A 15775-nucleotide genomic window follows, 5' to 3' on the forward strand; every position below is an offset into this window, starting at 1 on the left:
TTCGAAGAAAATGTTATTAAATGAATTTAATTTTCACAGAAAATATAGCTCAACTAAATTCAACTTTTTAAGCTTTATTTTTCGGAGAAGTATACAATGAGGAGAAGAGGATTGTATCACGTAAGAAAAATATTACTCCGTATCTACTATTGCAATATAAACAAGAAGGATAGGTAAGGCAGTCGCCAATTCAAGGAATGGGCCAGGAAAAAAAAAATCTATGAAATTATTTTCTCAACTTCACAAAGCAAATTTTTTGGAATTTGTTGTCTGAAAAATAGAATTTTAAAAAAAATAAATAAAGAAAGAAAAGTAAGGAGAATTGGAGGAGGTAGCAAACCCCTCAAAAAAAAAAAAAAACCAAAGAAAAAAAAAAAAAAGGAGAACTGGAGGAGGTAAGAGTTTGGGCTCAAGTAGCCCAGTTGTATTGGTGTAAACCACTCAAAACATTGGGCCTAGATTTTATGATAAACTCCTACAGGCCCATTTTCACAGTCAAGTCATTCTCGTTGAAGACAGGACCAAAATAACACAGTAATCAAGTCCAACTATAGCCTTCAGTGTAATTCGCATATAAATGGATAAAAAATGGTAATGGTTCAATACTTCAATCTATAAAAAGGAGACCATTAACAATTGTGTAGTTTTCCTCGTTTAAAAAAAAATGATAAACGATAATGACACTTAGGGTCCGTTTGATAGGGTGTAAAACATTTTCAATGTAAAATGGTTTTCCATGAAAAGCATTTTACAATGGAAAACTCATTTTCAAAAAAAGTTTTCCGTTGTTTGGTTGAATGGAAAATGATTTTCCATTTTAAGCATTTTTCATTGTTTGATTGAACTGAAAATTCGATTGTGAGGGAAAATGTTTTCCCTCCACTTGTGATGGAAAATGTTTTCCTTCTAAATTGGGGGGAAAATGTTTTCAATAAGGTGGAAAATGATTTTCCACCCAAGTTTTACATTTTAATGTTTTACACCAAACCAAACAATGTAAAATGGGAAAACACTTTTCAGTGAAAATGTTTTACGCCCTACCAAACAGAGCCTTATCATCTAAGAATAGTTTTCACATTGTCTTAGCTTATCATAACTACAATGTGGATATGGATGACTTGATAAAAACCGTTGTGCTACTAGTAAGGTATGGTATTAACTTTTTTTAGACATCCTAAACTAAGGGAATTCACAAGAAATACCCATAAACTCGCTCGAGAAATAGACATTACACCTTCAGGAATTGTAGCAATGTCCAAAGTTTAATTCCACCGTGTTATGATTAGCCGAACAATTAGCACATGCCCGTACAACAACCAAAAGAAAAAAATTTAAATCAAATTATAGCAATTTGGCACAAACTAATAAATTTATTCCCCAATTATTGTCTTTCTAAAGGAAGAAATCACACATTCGCTTATGTTACATACAGTCAGGCCAATCCAAACTAACAAAAAGGCTTGCTGAAGTAAAGCGAGCCCAATTAGGACATAGCAGACATAGCTCAGCAAGCATCGAAAGCACGTAGCTCAGTAATGATTGTAAGCTACAAAAATTCGAGCTCAGAAGCTTGCCTCACATAAAATGTAACTTTAAGGCAATCCCTACAAACCTCTACTACCTAAATCACAGAATAGTTCTCGATTAAAGACTTACAATAAGACTGCCTAAGAGTCAGGAATCATTTTCACAATCAGGAAAAACCACATTAACAAGCAACATCCATCGAAAGAAACCCTACCTACACATCGACATAATACAAGATTTTATCATAGGAGCAGGAGCTGGAAGTCAGAGTTCCATCTTCACCAGCTCTTTCGAGGTTTTGGTGATTGTATCTGGCTGCAACCAATCCTTAGCGCATATGAGGGCTTCAAGAGTCTCTGGCCGCAATGAGCACCGGTATGAGTCCATCTCCTTGAACGAAGAATCAAATACGGATTCAGCAGAAACAGTTGACAAAGGAACAGTCAAGATATCACGGGCCATCTTTGAAAGGGTCGGATATTTGATCTTGTTTAGCTTCCACCAACCTAGCACATCGAAATCTTGGATTCTTGGTAAGAGAGACTCCTCCAAATACTGATCCAACTCTGACTTCATTTGCTGGCTTGTTGTCTCCATAATATACATATCAAAGTCTGAAAGTCCATTGCTGTTGAGAATGCCTTGATCTTCTCTCTTGACAATACCGTCAGTCCCATCTTCAAGAGGGGTCAATGGAAGAGGATGAGTGACATACTCATGGAAAAGCTCATGGATTCCCTCATCGACATTTCGGATGTATACAGGAGCTTCATCCATGAAAATTTTTGTAAAACTGAACTCCACAAGTTTCATCTTAAACCGAGGATCCATAGCTACAGCAACCGCTAAGACCAGGCAAGAATTCTTCCAATATTTGAGAAACCTGTCTTGCAAAGGCTTAGCAAGGCCAGCTACAAAGAGATCATCACTTGCAGCTGCACGGGCTAGCTCCAGCTGAATCTTCCACACCTCATGGAAGAACACGTTAGAAGACGGAGTAGGTTTTACCAAAAGCAAATTTGCAGTGTCGTACAGAAGTTTAAGGTACATGCAGATGTTCTCAACTTGACTCCAATCATCCATGGAAGGGGCATCCTTGTAATCAGGGTCACATGTATCTAAGCATGAAAAGACTTGCTTCAACTCAGAAGCAGCAAGGAGCATTTCATACGTTGTGTTCCATTTTGTGATGTTGTCAAGAGAAAGAGACTGTTCAGATGGTACCTGAAGCTGTTGCTTCAACTCAAGAAATTTTTCCTCGTGAGATTCTGAAGTCTTTACATACTTCATACTGGTCCTGATTTTCTTGATAGTTGCTTCACTAGCAGAGATCACTTCTTGGGCCATGCTGCTCAAAGTGCAGGCAATGCAACTCTTAATCAACAACTGTCCATCAAGAAGCATTGAATTTTTCACAGCAAGCAAGGCCCTTAGATTTTCAAGTGCAGCTTCACCCAGTGGCTGATTAAATGTAATTGAGGCTAATTTGCGATCTAAACCCCAGTCGGATAGACAAGTACCAATGGCATGGCTAAGTGCTCTATCTGACTCTGGAAAGGGCTCCATCACAACATTAAGAAGTCTCCGATGCAACTTCCAGTCATTATCAATGAATTGCCCAGAAACAAAAACAAAACCAGTTGATTGACTAGAACTCCACATATCCAATGTCAGGCATATTCGGCCTGGAATTCCCTCAATAAACTTTTGAAGATTCTGTTTCTCCCTCAAGAATATTGCAACACAATCCCCTTGTACAATGTTGAAGCTGACCATATCAAAACGGGGCTGAAGATTCTGGACAAAGGAAACAAATCCTGGATGTTCAACCATGTGAAGTGGATAATCATGCATGATGATCATCTTAGCAATCTCATGCCGGCAACGATCCTGATCAAAGATGAGATACGGTGAGCTAGAGGTCCTGTAACGCCTTTTTGGTTGGTGTTCAGTACCCGCATCAGTTCCACCACTCTTTGGCATATATGGGGACAACTGATTCTTCTCCTGCTGACGCAAAACAACAGGACAAGTCCCTTTAGCAATATGGCGCTTCAGGTGGCTTGTCCCAGCAACCTTAGAGCCAGTACTGTATGCAAATGATTGCTTGCACACTTTACAATAGGCCCTCCTGCAGCCAGCACCAACAGTTTCAATAGTAAAGTGCTCCCAGACTATAGACTTCTTCTTCCGACGCTTATTAGGTTGGGTATCAGGAGTTTCTTGCTGTGAATTAGGGACCTCCGTGCTGAGCGGCTGTGTATTAACCAGCTCCATGCCAACAGCATGAGAGTTTACATGTTCACCCCCATGAATGTGCGAATTTCCATGTTCTACCCCAAGTGGTTGCAAATGAACTGGCTCTAGATTACCATGCTGAAAATGCACAAGCTCTGCATTGACTGGCTGGGAATGCACAAACTCAGAGGCAATAGGCTGCGAATGCACAATATCTGAACTAAGAGGCTGGGAATACACAAGATCTGCACTTCCAGGCTGGGAATGAACCATCTCCACAGTGACTGGATGCGAAAGCACATGCTCAGCATCAACTGACTGTGGATGCATATCCTGCGAACAGACTGGCGGTGGATAAACAACCTCCTCGCTAAGCGGCTCAGGGTGAGCAAGCTCGGTACTCGCATGTTCTTCACCAGTAGCATGCTGATCAACTTGTTCCCCCATGCCCATGTCCATTGGCTCTGGTGCAACTCGTTCTGGTTTCACAGTCACTGGATGCTCCGCTTGTGAATTTGCAAACTCTGCCTCTCTTGGCTGTGCATCAGCTTCTTCTGTATCAATCATTTCATTGTTTTCATCAATGGAATCAAGAGGCTGAGTATACACGAGATCTGCACTGCCAGGATGGGGATGAACCCCCTCTGCGTTGACCGGGTCCGAATGAACAAGCTCAGCAGAAACTGACTGTGGTTGAACAAGTTCCGAAGGCTGTGATTGCACATGCTCCATGCTGACAGTCTGTGAATGCATTTCTTCTACACTCTCGGGCTGTGAATCGACATGCTCTGAGTTGACTAATTGTGGATGCGCATCCTCTGAAGAGACTGGTGGCGTATGTAAGACATCCTCACCAAGCGGCTCAGGATGAGCAAGCTCATTGTTCACATGCTCTGACTCAGCCTGTTTACCAGCATTCTGAGGATCAACTTGTTCGCCAATAGGCTGCGAGTTTGCAACCTCCTTATCCACACGCTCTGGTTCAGCTCGCTCTGGCTTAACCTTCACAGAATTTTCAGCTCCAGGCAGTGCATCAGCCTGTTGTGAATCTACCATTTCGTTGTTTTCATCAGCGGTTGTCATAATTCAAATGAAGCCAAAACCTGCAGAATGTACAATAATGAGATAGTCTGAGCAAAAACTCTGCAGTAAAGTATCATAACTTGCATAAACTAACAAACCAGATACACTGAAAACAACATTGTCAAACTATTCTATCTTAAAGCTTATATTCTACATGTTCCCAAAATGCTCATAAGAAATATCAAGAAGCCCTCAAAATGTCTAAAATCTGTTTATAATCCCTTTTACTTCACTTTGTAGATGCAATTAATAGCTCATAACAATTTACCTCCCAATTCCGAAATGACAAACACTGATGTCTGAAGATGCACAACAACAACAACAACAAAGTCTTAGAGTCGACCAACATGAATCGTCATAAGGCTCTGAAGGTGCACATAACTAAGAAAAACACCACAAAACCACCAAATTTTGAGTTTCAGTGTGCAAATTAACTCCCTTGCGCCTTATTTAGCATCCAATATCCTTTAATTGATCAAAATTCCAGTCTATAAATCTTCACTGATAAACAACAATGCCCTTTTTCAAAGACTTTATCATGTATTCCTCTAAAACATTCGATAATTATGACGATTCGCAAGCAATGAACACTTGAAACCTCCACAAACAACACCGAAAAATCGAAAATCACAAAACTCAATTGCAACAAACCACAATTCTCAATTTTTTTCATCAAACGCAAAATAAACCAGAATATAATCAATAGGTTCTTACAATTCGCACAACCCAAAACCCACCAGCAATTAATGTCATAAATACAGATGAAAACAAACAACATACATAGCAGAATAACCAAAATAAATCAAAATTAAACCCTTAAACAAACACACAAAAAGCCCAGAATTGACCCGCCAATAGATTCAAATTCAATTAATTATGATAGAATATAATTAAACAATAGAAGAAAAGGAGAAAGAAATTGAATACCTTTAAAAATAATAATGAGTAAATCACTAAATCAAAAGGATCGAAGAATTCGATCTAAAACTGGGCTCAACAAACAAATCATACGAAGAAGACCCAAAAACCAAAATCAATAAAAGGTGGGAGAAGAGAGAGAAAATTGAATTGAATACCTTAAAAAAATTAATGGGTAAATCACGAAATCAAAAGGGGTTTCAGAATTCGATCTAAAACTGGGCTCATCAAACAAATCAAACGAAGACCCAAAGACCAAAAGAAGTCAAATCAATAGAAAGAGGAGAAAGAAATAGAATTGAATACCTTTAAAAAAAATGAAATGGGTAAATCACAAAATCAAAAGGGTTGAAGAATTCGATCTGAAACTGGGCTGATCAAACAGATTGAAATCGAACGAAGCCCACACTCAAGAGGAGAGAGAAGAAGAAAGAGAAATACGGCTGGATTTGGTTTTGGTTTTGGTTTTGGGTGTGATTTAGGGTAAGTGGGTAAATTGAAGGAGGGGTCAAGAAGGTGGGATTGGACGGTTAAGATGTGTTTATTGATTTTGTGAATATCTCATTCATTCAATTGCATGGGCTTTGGCCTCTTGAACAATTGGGAAATTTTGTGCTACTAAATAATAGATAAAGTCCAATGCCAACTATGGGTAGGAGGAAATTTTTTTAATGAAAATACGTAATACTTTATCATTGTCGTAATAATCGTAATAATAGGATTTTGTATTCTTGTATAAAGTTTTAGGGTATTTATAGGGTAAGGGTTTATTTGATTGTTAATAGGAGAGAGAAATAATAAACAAGTAATGTAAGTGGGGTAATTAGGAGAGAGTATTATATAATAAAATAATTATATTAGTATATGGAACCCGTGCGATACATGCTTTTTTGTATTTTTATAAAACAAATATTTTATATATTTATATGATAAAATTGTGATGTTATTTGTTTCTTTTACTTATAATTCTCGTATTTTTCACATATAATTCACAATTATGGTTAAAAAAAGGGATTTGTTAAACATCGCCCACAAATTACTACATAAAGCCCACAAAATTCACTTGGTTTGCCAAAATTGCCCTTGACCTTAAAAAAAACACTCACACTCTCATCACTCACACTCTCATCACTCACACTGTCATTGCTCATCTTCTTTCAACCTCTCTAAAAAAAAATCAAATAACGGCAATGTCGAGGCGGCAAGGCAAGGAATTGGCGGCGGCGGCGGAGGGAAGGATGTCCCAAGGAGGAAAGGTACATTTTGTTAAAAAAAAAAAAAAAAAAGAGAAAAACCGTCGTGACGGCGGTGGGGCGCCCTGGCTGGACGCCCAGGCAGCGGTGGTGGCGCCAGCTGCAGACGCCGCCACCAGTTGGCTGGCGCCTGGGCTGGACGCCACAGCCACGGTCGTGGCGTTTATTCAAGGCGCCGCAGCCGTGGTGTGGCGTCCAGCCCAGGCGCCAGCCAACTGGTGGCGGCGTCTGCAGCTGGCGCCACCACCGCTGGCTGGGCGTCCAGCCAGGGCGCCCCCCCTTTTTTTTATATTTTTTTAAAAAATAGTTTTTAATTTTTTTTTTTTTTTGTGTAATATATTTTTGAATTGTTTTTATATTTTGTTGTTTATTTTTATAAATTTTTTCAATTTCGTTGTATTTTTTCTAAGTTTATAATTTGTTTACAATTATTTGTATGTTTTTAGTTTATTTGATTTGCGATGATAATTATTTATCATAAAAATTTTTGTATGTTTATATATTTTAAAATTTTGTGTAGAATTCACTGGGTCGTCATGGTGCGGGGAAGAATATAGAGCTTCTTAGTAGAAATTATTCAGTGGAGAGGTCGGGGCATAGACATGTCAGATCCCGTGGTATTTTGGCCTCAGCTCGTAGAGAACGGATCCACCGTCGGGATGAGGATGACGATGACGATGATGATGCTGAGGAGGGTGACCAGGAGGAGGAGCAGGAGGAGGGCGCAGATGAGGATGAGGATGTGGACGATGGCAGTGGACCGTATGATGATTACGGTCCATTCAGTCAGAGGGTTGATGACATGTACGTTTTTTGTTGTATGCAGTGGATGGGAAAGGTAATGCAGGACGTACAGAAACTCTCTCTTGAGAAGGACAGCATGAGTGCAACAGGGAGAGTTGTTGTTGATAGTCTAGAACACACCCTTGCGCAGTGGGAGTCGTCGTCGAGGAGGGATTACTGATGGTTATTGTATTTTATTTATAGAGCATTATGTTGGACATTATGTTGTAAAATTGTAACATTTTAGATTGTTCTTTTAGCTTCCAACTTAAACATATTATCAGTGCTGTTTTTAAATTTTGATATAACCGTTCGTGGATCCGCGCAACTTACCCATGCAACATATAGAATGCAGTAAGCAATACAATATAAAATATTAATGTTCTCATTAAAAGAGCAACGTACAAATAAGATTATAAATAAAGAATGTAAACATGAAAAACTAAAATGCAGCTAGGGTGTTCCATTCGTGGATCCGGTCACGATATAGCGCATCCCAACCCTCTACACTCGCTGTGCGAATGTTGTACCACCGAGGTATAATCGGTGGCACTGGAAAATCGGTTGACATGTCTAGTCGGATGAAATGTCTGTATGACGACCCAAGAAACGCAATAGCTAGCTCTCTGACCGGTGTGGTGACAGTCTAGTCGGATGAAAATCTCTTTCTTCTCTTTTGCGATAACGGTCACATCTCAAAATGCGATCCATTCTACCATCCCGTTGAGATTTATGAGTTACTACTACCAAGCAAAATCCAGCTGCAATTGCAACCTGTTTTGCCCAATCAATCGCCTGTTGAGCTTCTTCGAATGGACCATCATGTCCAAATATCCCACTGTAATCATTTCCGTCTCCACCATATTCCTGCATCAATTATATATTACAATAAATACATTTAACGGATAATACATTTAATTTCTATATTTACACAGAATTAACACAAAAAAAAAACATAATTATATATAATTAAACTTAATTTTTATAAAAACCCAATTCGAATTTTCAAACTAAATTTAAAAATATACCATTTTGAATTTTCAAATTTAATTTTAAAAAAACCTATTTCGAATTTTCAAATTTAATTTTAAAAAAACCCATTTCGAATTTTTTTAAAAAATCATTTTCGATTTTTTTTTTTACAAAAAAATTAAATAAAAAACAACAAAATCAAAAAAGAAAAAAAAAATTAATTATTAAAGGTGGCGTCTGCCAGGGCTGCCACAACCACTGGACTGGCGCCTGGCAGGGCCGCCTCACCCAGTGGAGTGGCGTCTGCCCAGGACGCCAGTCTGGTGGTCTGGGCGTCTGGGCTGGACGCCACTCTGGTGGTTCTGGCGTCTGGCTTGGACGTCCAGGCTACGGTTTGGGCGTCCACCCTAGGCGCCGGAGCCACTCCGACGGTAAACCGTGAATTTTAACGGTGACTTACCTCGTTTTCCGTCGACGACGACGTACCTCCGGCGTCCCCCGCATCTCCGGCTTGCCCTCCGGTCTCCCCCGGCGATCCAGTACGGCTCCACATTTTTTACACCGAGATTATTTCAATTTTAGAAAAAGGGCATAATGGTCAAACCATATCATATTTGTGGGCTTTATATGGTAAATTGCGGGCGATGTTTAGCGTTTCACTAAAAAAAAGGTGTGTGAATAGTGTAAAGTCTATCTATTGCGCATCTGGAAACCCAAAAGAACACAAATTCAATGATCGGAAGAAAACCAACGGAGGAAGAGAAAGAGAAGTGTCGTGAACGTCGGAGCAGCGGAGAGATCTAAGTTTTTGGAAGAGAAGGAAAGTGATAAATGGGATTTGAGAATTGGATTGAATGGGTTGGGGTGATAGAAAGATTAAGACGGACCAATGGAGTAAGATATGATAATTATATGGTTAAGGCAGATTTTAATTTTGAGGAGAAAGAAATGCTGAATTGAAAAAACAAAGGAAATAAAACTTTATCAGTTTGGGTTGTGTTACATGAACCATTATATAGTTGGATTTAAATTATATGGTTGGTTGGTTTTATGATATATTAATATGTGATATGGTCTAATTTGGGTGTGATTTTTGAAGGCAATTTTAACTTTACTACTTCGTATAAGAAAGGAAATGAATGAATTTATGTGGGGTTTTTTATTGGTGGACTAAGACCACTATCAGCAGTGAGGAAAAAAAAAACCTCTCAATCTCTCTCTACCCACTTTCTCACTCCTCCCATACAATTTCTCTCATCAAATGTTTTTTTCACTACATCAATGAGGAGAAAAAAAAAACCTCTCATCACTTTTTCCTCCACTATTTACTATACCCCACCATAATACACATCATCTTTTTATTTTATCTTTATTTTGAAATAATGTTTATACTACATATTTAATTTTCCAATACAATTAAAATATGTGAAAATAATTTATTTTTTAATTACATTTAAAAATAATTTAATAAAAATGTATAATTTAATAACAATTTATAAGTTTTATATTTACTTTTCAATTACGTTTAAAAATAATATAATAAAAATTTATAATTTTTATATTTATTTTTCAATTACGTTTCAATTATAACTTAATAAGATTGTTATTTATTTGTCAATTACGTTTTAATTATAATTAATAATTTTTTTTTATTTTTCAATTACGTTTTATTTATAATTTAACATTTGAATTAGTAGCACATTTTTGTAATGAACACATTAAATAGTCACATGGGAACTTCAATAACGGTAATACAAACACATGGGATGTTAAATAACGGTACAAGTACGAACTAGATAAAAGTGGTTCTACTAAAATAAAATACAAACACGAGTATTAAAACATAAATAACGATACGGTTACAAATAACAAACTAAAAAATTATTTATTCAACCGCATTATGACGAAAGTTCTGCCATATGTGCTCCACTAAATCTTGTTTCAGAGATGAATGAATTTCTCTATCACGAAGGGAAATCCTTCTCTCCAAATACGTGTTGAAATCAATGTTGGGTGGTCGCCCGACGTTGAATTCAAATGGCTCGTTGTTAAACACCGTGGCACTTGTGCTCGGGTCTGCCCGCCTCACCGTACGTTGTGGTCGATCTTCTTCGTAGTATCGTCTCAAAACATCTGCACGTGCGTAGTTGTGTCGTTCATCCTCGACGATCATGTTGTGCATTATTATACAGGCTTTCATAATATCACAGAGAATATCTTCGTCGTATGCAAGTGTTGGTTGTCGTAGTATAGCGAACCTAGCTTGTAAAACTCCGAAAGCCCGTTCGACGTCTTTCCGAACTGCTGCTTGTTGATCAGCAAACAACTTGTCTTTTCTAACATGAGGATGTGTTATACCCTGTATAAAAGTTGTCCATCTCGGGTAAATCCCATTGGCCAAGTAGTAGCCCAACTCATATTGATGTCCATTAACCGTAAAATTTATGGGTGGTGCATGACCTTGTAAAACATCATCAAATACCGGTGAACGGTAAAGGACATTCAAATCGTTACATGACCCAGGCATTCCAAAGAACGCATGCCAAATCCATAGATCCTGATCAGCAACAGCTTCAAGAATGAGAGTTGCACTCTTGCTACGACCAGCATATTGTGCCTTCCAAGCAGTAGGACAATTCTTCCACTCCCAATGCATGCAGTCTATACTACCAATCATCCCTGGAAAACCACGCAGATCATTTTGATGAAGGATTCTCCTTAAATCTTCATCTGTAGGTTTTCGTAGATATTCACTTTCAAATTGTGAAATAACCCCTTGACAGAAATGTTGCAATGCCTGCCTAGAGGTTGTTTGGCCGAGACGTAAATATTCATCCACAGCGTCTGCGGCTACGCCATACGCTAACATTCTTATTGCAGCGGTGCATTTCTGCAACGGTGATAAACCAAGCTTCCCAGCTGCATTTCGACGTTGCTGGAAGAATTGATCCCCCTCAACCACTTTGCTCATAATGCGGCAGAACAATGATCATTGCATACGGAATCTACGTCGGAATTGGTTGTCGTTATACACTGGATTATTCGCGAAATAATCGTTGTATAGTTGCACATGCCCTTTTTCTCTTTCCCTATCCCTTTTGGGCTCCGTTGATAGTTCAGTTTCATTATTTAGTGGAGGTTCTTGTGGTTGGTCTGGAGGAAGTAATCTATGAGGTAGGTGATTTGCTACATACTCATCAACTAAGCAATCAAATTCATGATTTTTGGAGAAATCGTCAAAAGAGGAGCTTGAGGTGGAAGAAATGAAAGACATTTTTATTTTGGTTAGGTAGTTGGTGTGTTTGGGATTGTTTCCGTTTATAATAACACAGGTATATATAGAAAATGTGAAAGTCATTATTGGATGGTAGTGGTAAGTTTGCATGTGAGTTAAAGTGGAATTGAAATTGCATGTGACTCGAGGTGACAATTCAATGCATTATTTTAGCATGTGATTGTGCAGTGTTATTGATGTTTGAGCAGAGGTGACAATTCAGTGCATTACTTTAGCATGTGATTGTGCAGTGTTATTGATGTTTGAGCAGAGGTGACATGTGACGCGTGTCAGATTGTATCTTTATCAGATATCAGCTTTATCAATTTCAAATTACTAAGAAAACATGTGAATTAACTGAATATTAATAATAAATTTAACATTACATAAACATAAATTTAACATAAACTAAATAAATACTAGTACATTAAATTAACTGAATAAAACATAAAGTTAACATTAACTAAATAAAACATAAGCCAAATCTCCAAGTCACACGTGCCTTCTACCATATAGCATTGCACGTAATTCCTCCTTGTAGGCCTCTTCATCGGGAGTTAGATCAGTACCCTTTGAAAGTAGATCTTGCAGCATTTCATAGTTCAGCCTTCTCTCTTGTATGTCAACTTGTTTTTGTTTAATTTCGACTTGTTTTTGTTTCCTCCTCTCCCTTTCCATGTCAAAATCCAACTTCTTCAACCGTATTTGTGCCTCTGTTTCCCTACAGGCATTATTCTGCTTCATTTGCTCACCAATGGTTGAAGAATCAGAAGCCACTTCTTTTCCCTTATTACGCTTGGCCTTTGCCTTTTTAACACCATCAGGTCGAGGAAGACCTCCAGAACAGAAACCCGTGGATGGTGTATCACCTTCCTCTACGGTTCTACATCGCTTATCACTGCCACTACTATCATCTTCGACGGCATCACCTACAACTAATCTTTCCTCTCTTGACAACGCCCACCTAAGTTTTGTCCTCCACTTTGGGTCATTTTTAACCATTTCCCAACCATGGTGACAATTAAAATTATGTTGAGTAGGCTTGGAGGAAGCATAGAATAACTTACTGGCGTTATTAATTCGATCTGCTTCGTTGTAGCCACTTCCTGTAACCCTTCCTGCTTCGTCATAGCAGCTACTTCATTGTATTAAATCAGCTGCCATCCTTCTCCAACGACTTTCCAAACTCCTCAAAGGTCTTGGTGGTAGAATGTGAGGTTTCTCAGCCTGCGCTTCATCATATGCCGCTGAAATTTTTCTCCAAAGCACAGATGCTTTTTGGTTTGTACCAACAATTGCATCTTCACTGAATTGCAGATACAAACCAATAAGAGTTTCATCCTCCGCAACATACCACATTCGACTCCCTTTTGTAAGTGGTTGGTTTTGATTGACAGACACTCTTGGAGGAGGTGGAGGGTATTGTGGAGTATCTGGAACACTTTCTTCCATTTCATCTTCATATTGAGAATTGCTCCCTTGATAAACAGGAGGTGAATGTGGTGGTGGAAATTGAGGAGGTGTTTGTTGTGGTGGAAATTGAGGAGGTGTTTGTTGCGGTGGATATTGAGTAGCTATTCGTTGAAGGAAGGTTTGAAATCGAGGGTTAGTGACAAAATCATCACCCAAATCAGAAAAATAATTAGAAAAATCTGGTTTGTTAGGATCCATTAGCAAAATAATAATAATAATAATAATAATAATAATAATGATAATAATAATAATAATGATAATAATAATAATAATAATAATAATAATAATAATAATAATAACAATAATAATAATAATAATAATAATAATAATAATAATAATAATAATAACAACAACAACAATAATAATACTACTACTTTTTTTTGACAATATAATAACACGATTTTTTTCAAGGATTAATAAATTTAACAGAAATAATAATAAAGAAATTATTATTAATAATAATAATAATAATAATAATAATAATAATTATAAGAATACCAATAAAACTACTACTTTTTTTAAATTAACACTACTACTACTACTACTAGTAATAATAATAATAATTATAATAATAATAATACTAAATAATAACTGAGGTTTTTTTTTTTTTTACGAATAATAATAATAATAAAAATGATGAAAATAACTCAAAGAAATTGGGAAAAGAAGGAAATTTGTAGTATTTATAGGTTTTTTGAAAGTATATCAAAATATATCAAAATGCATGTCTATTTATAGAGAAAAAAAAAATCTATCCGTTGGTGAATTTTGTTTTTTTTTTTTTTTTTTTTTTATAATTACAACGGTTATATTTACCTTACAAAAATATAACCGTTGTAATAAAAGCAAAAAAATCTGATTGGTTGGAAGGATAAAGCCTGACGCGTGTCGCATCCCCATTGGCTGGGTCTGACGCGCGTCAGGCCAGCTGCCCCCTCTTTTTTTTTTCCCTTTTTGCCCCTCAAAACGGCGTCGTTTCGCCCTTCTTTAAGGCAAAACGACGTCGTTTTGCAAGCCAGAAGGGAAAAAAAAGGGAAAGACGCGTGTACGAGTGGGGCCCACTTGTTACTGTTCACGAGTATTTCCCCTCAACTCTTGTGCGTTTTCCATAGCTCTCAACGGTGAGGGTTTTTTCCCTCACTAACGTAATGCTCGGGTATTTTTTTTACACCCTTATTTTTACTCGTGAGGGCTTTTCTCCTCACTGCTGGAAGTGCTCTAATAGCAATATAGAATAGCCCATCCTTTTAAGGGTAATGTTGTGTAATTGTGTATGTAAAGTATTTGGGTGTTTATTGAGTATTTCTTATTGATGAGGGGCCCTTTGTTGGTTTGGGATCGGAGATATAGGCATGTAGCCCAATTTTGTGTAACAATCATTGCTTATATGATGCTATTTGTTGTGTTGGTATAAGGTCATGTCTAGTTGCTTACTCATGGCCTGGGACTTGAGTGATATAGTATTTAATTTTTTTTTTTTTTTTTGATGAGAAGGTGTTATAGTACTTCATATTATAAAGAGGGAGATTAGTATCCCCCAAACATTCAACTAGAGATGTCAATGGGGCGAGGCGGGTCAGATGTTGGCCTTCCTATCTCCATCCCCACCTAAAATTTTCATACTCATCCCCATCCCCATCCCCGCGACGGGTCTAAAATTCATCTCCATCCCCACCCCGCGCGGGTATAACTCCAAAACCATCCCCGCCCCACCCCCTACTTAGATATCCACCCCCACCTAATCTCCACCTAAGACCCATCTAATCCCCGCCTCCCAAGTACACAATCCTTCGTAATAAATAAAGATGGCAAAAAGAAAAAATTATTGTTAACATTACACATTTTTTTGTTTATAATATAAGTGTATTACAAAGTATTATATTTACTATTTTATTTTACATAATTTGTTTTTAAAAATAGTATAATAGTATATAATTTTGTTTTTAAAAATATATGAATGTGGGGATAAGGCGGGTACAAAGTGAGGCAGGACGGGGATGGGGCGGGTACAACCTAAAATCCACCCTCGCCCCATCACCCATGGCGGGTATGGTTTTTTTCCCCGTCCCCGCCTCATCACCCGTCAAACCAAGACCCATCCCTACCCCAACTCACCCGTCAAACCAAGACTCATTCCTGCCCTAACTGGGGCGGGTCTCCTATTTGACCTGCCCCACTGACATTCCTATATTCAACCCATCTGACCAACTCATATTAGTAGTGGATTAATTAAATTTGGTAGGTTTGTTAAAAA

The 15775-nt window shown here is 37.8% G+C and overlaps 2 protein-coding genes across 4 annotated transcripts; both read right to left on the reverse strand.

Moving 5' to 3' along the window:
- Positions 1-1341: 1341 nt before the first annotated feature.
- Positions 1342-6257, reverse strand: LOC110707987 (zinc finger BED domain-containing protein DAYSLEEPER-like). 3 transcript variants are annotated; one of them, XM_021886083.1, is made up of 2 exons: positions 6073-6257; positions 1342-4868 (listed from the first exon to the last, which is right to left on the reverse strand). In XM_021886083.1, the coding sequence occupies exon 2, from the start codon at positions 4846-4848 to the stop codon at positions 1792-1794; it is 3057 nt and encodes a 1018-aa protein (XP_021741775.1). In that variant the 5' UTR covers positions 4849-4868; positions 6073-6257; the 3' UTR covers positions 1342-1791. The 3 variants fall into 3 exon arrangements, with proteins under 3 accessions (XP_021741775.1, XP_021741774.1, XP_021741773.1); XM_021886082.1 differs by having other exon boundaries at positions 5925-6257; XM_021886081.1 differs by having other exon boundaries at positions 5776-6257.
- A 4721-nt stretch (positions 6258-10978) lies between these two features.
- Positions 10979-11745, reverse strand: LOC110708148. Its single transcript, XM_021886255.1, has 2 exons — positions 11033-11745; positions 10979-10991 (listed from the first exon to the last, which is right to left on the reverse strand). Exons 1-2 carry the CDS (start codon positions 11743-11745, stop codon positions 10979-10981), a joined length of 726 nt encoding a protein of 241 aa, XP_021741947.1.
- Between the last annotated feature and the right edge of the window lie 4030 nt (positions 11746-15775).

Source organism: Chenopodium quinoa, unplaced genomic scaffold, assembly GCF_001683475.1.
Source record: "Chenopodium quinoa cultivar QQ74 unplaced genomic scaffold, ASM168347v1, whole genome shotgun sequence".
Taxonomy (NCBI): Eukaryota; Viridiplantae; Streptophyta; class Magnoliopsida; order Caryophyllales; family Amaranthaceae; genus Chenopodium; species Chenopodium quinoa.